Here is a 2,500-nt window from a genome sequence, read left to right on the forward strand (position 1 = left end):
CCTAGGTAAGGACTACTAGCCAGTCAGAAGCAGAGTATGAGGGCGTGCCCTGACAGTACCTAGGTAAGGACTACTAGCCAGTCAGAAGCAGAGTATGAGGGCGTGCCCTGACAGTACCTAGGTAAGGACTACTAGCCAGTCAGAAGCAGAGTATGAGGGCGTGTCCCTGACAGTACCTAGGTAAGGACTACTAGCCAGTCAGAAGCAGAGTATGAGGGCGTGCCCTGACAGTACCTAGGTAAGGACTACTAGCCAGTCAGAAGCAGAGTATGAGGGCGTGTCCTGACAGTACCTAGGTAAGGACTACTAGCCAGTCAGAAGCAGAGTATGAGGGCGTGTCCCTGACAGTACCTAGGTAAGGACTACTAGCCAGTCAGAAGCAGAGTATGAGGGCGTGTCCCTGACAGTACCTAGGTAAGGACTACTAGCCAGTCAGAAGCAGAGTATGAGGGCGTGCCCTGACAGTACCTAGGTAAGGACTACTAGCCAGTCAGAAGCAGAGTATGAGGGCGTGTCCTGACAGTAGCTAGGTAAGGACTACTAGCCAGTCAGAAGCAGAGTATGAGGGCGTGCCCTGACAGTACCTAGGTAAGGACTACTAGCCAGTCAGAAGCAGAGTATGAGGGCGTGCCCTGACAGTACCTAGGTAAGGACTACTAGCCAGTCAGAAGCAGAGTATGAGGGCGTGTCCCTGACAGTACCTAGGTAAGGACTACTAGCCAGTCAGAAGCAGAGTATGAGGGCGTGCCCTGACAGTACCTAGGTAAGGACTACTAGCCAGTCAGAAGCAGAGTATGAGGGCCCTGACAGTACCTAGGTAAGGACTACTAGCCAGTCAGAAGCAGAGTATTCTTACCCCTCTCTGGGTTCTTACCCCTCTCTGGGTTCTTACCCCTCTCTGGGTTCTTAACCCTCTCTGGGTCCTTACCCCTCTCTGGGTTCTTAACCCTCTTTAGGTACCCCTCTCTGGGTTCTTACCCCTCTCTGGGTCCTTACCCCTCTCTGGGTTCTTACCCCTCTCTGGGTTCTTACCCCTCTCTGGGTTCTTACCCCTCTCTGGGTTCTTACCCCTCTCTGGGTTCTTACCCCTCTCTAGGTTCTTACCCCTCTCTGGGTCCGCCCTTCGTCAGGTCAAACACCTGCCGAGGGTTCAGGTACCACATGAAGGACTGGATGATCTTGGCTCCCTGAAAGTAAAAAAAAAAACAGAAGCATTTGAAAGTGAACAAAACAACAACATAGAGACAAACTGAGGTTACTTTCGTTACCAGGGGTGTCACGATTCTCCGATTCCACTTCTGATTTTAAGGCCATAATTCGATTACATTTTTGATTTAAACCTTGTTGCCACACTAACATCCACTAGATGTCAGAAGGGTTCTTTGCAACAACAGTTTGAGTTTCTCAGAGTATACAAGGTGACATTAAATGCACCCGAATGGAGTCCCGTCAAATCACACATGCTCTACCGCCGATGTCTGTTTCCATAACTCACTCACGGGGAAGGCGACGTGTTTCCACACGCTGACTTCAGGGAAAACAGGAGGATTTTCTGTTGTTTTTCCGTCATCTCCAACTCCGGCAGTGGCTTTAGTGTCTGAAAAAACAGCAGCTGCCGGCTACCGCTAAGCTAACGATACCCTGTGTCTTTAGCTGCATGCTACCAGCCGCTAAGCTGTCTGTTGTTGTTTTTTTTCTTCAGAAGTGCACAAGTAGGTGAGGGTGGATTGAGAATAGCTGCATGTCATAGCCCTTAAATTCCCTCCCCGAGTCCTCCACTTGCTTCACTTCCTGGCGTCTTAGTCCCTCCCACCGAGGAGGCTCGGGAGAGACGCCAGGAAATCACGGGAGGAGAAAGTCAACTAGGAAATGTGTTGTAGAGGGACAACAACAACACAAAAGCTACGGAGCAGGTTGTACATGTACAGAAAGATACAGAAACTGGGGCCTCTCCTGTCCGTAACGTCACACAGACTACACTTTTTCTGTTTTCGCCAAAGCTGCGAAGGCGATGTTAGCAGGTGTGTTAGCTAGCTACCTTCTTTTCCTGAAATGGGCCGAGGTTCAACCCGCCCACAAGTGCTTCTCTGCCCCCGAAACGGCGCTCCTCTTCTAACGAGCAGGGAAGCAAAGTGTTACTAACGTAATGGGTATGTCCCAATCAGCTGACTCCCGATCCGATCCCGATCTTTAACATTGAATATCTGCCGATACCGAGTCCCAATCCGATACTTTTATCTGCGCGTGCATCCTGTCCGTCGGTGCGTTTGTGGCGCTGGGCGGTGCATCCAGGCCGTCTGGTGGTGCGTTTGTGGTGCAGGGCGTGTGCATCCAGGCCGTCTGGTGGTGCGTTTGTGGTGCAGGGCGTGTGCATCCAGGCCGTCTGGCAGTGCGTTTGTGGCGCAGGGCGGTGCATCCAGGCCGTCTGGTGGTGCGTTTGTGGTGCAGGGCGTGTGCATCCAGGCCGTCTGGCGGTGCGTTTGTGGTGCAGGGCGTGTGC

General features: G+C 52.1%; 1 protein-coding gene across 4 annotated transcripts in view; it reads right to left on the minus strand.

The window, feature by feature from the left end:
• The window catches only part of LOC144521733 (diacylglycerol kinase zeta-like), a 93,466-nt gene that overhangs the window by 42,007 nt on the left and 48,959 nt on the right, over positions 1-2,500 (minus strand). For all 4 annotated transcript variants that reach the window (XM_078256307.1, XM_078256304.1, XM_078256303.1 and 1 more), the window contains exon 11: positions 1,105-1,187. In XM_078256307.1, coding sequence (XP_078112433.1) covers positions 1,105-1,187 — 83 coding nt within the window. The remainder of the gene's footprint in view (positions 1-1,104; positions 1,188-2,500) is intronic.

Source organism: Sander vitreus, chromosome 8, assembly GCF_031162955.1.
Source record: "Sander vitreus isolate 19-12246 chromosome 8, sanVit1, whole genome shotgun sequence".
Classification (NCBI taxonomy): Eukaryota; Metazoa; Chordata; class Actinopteri; order Perciformes; family Percidae; genus Sander; species Sander vitreus.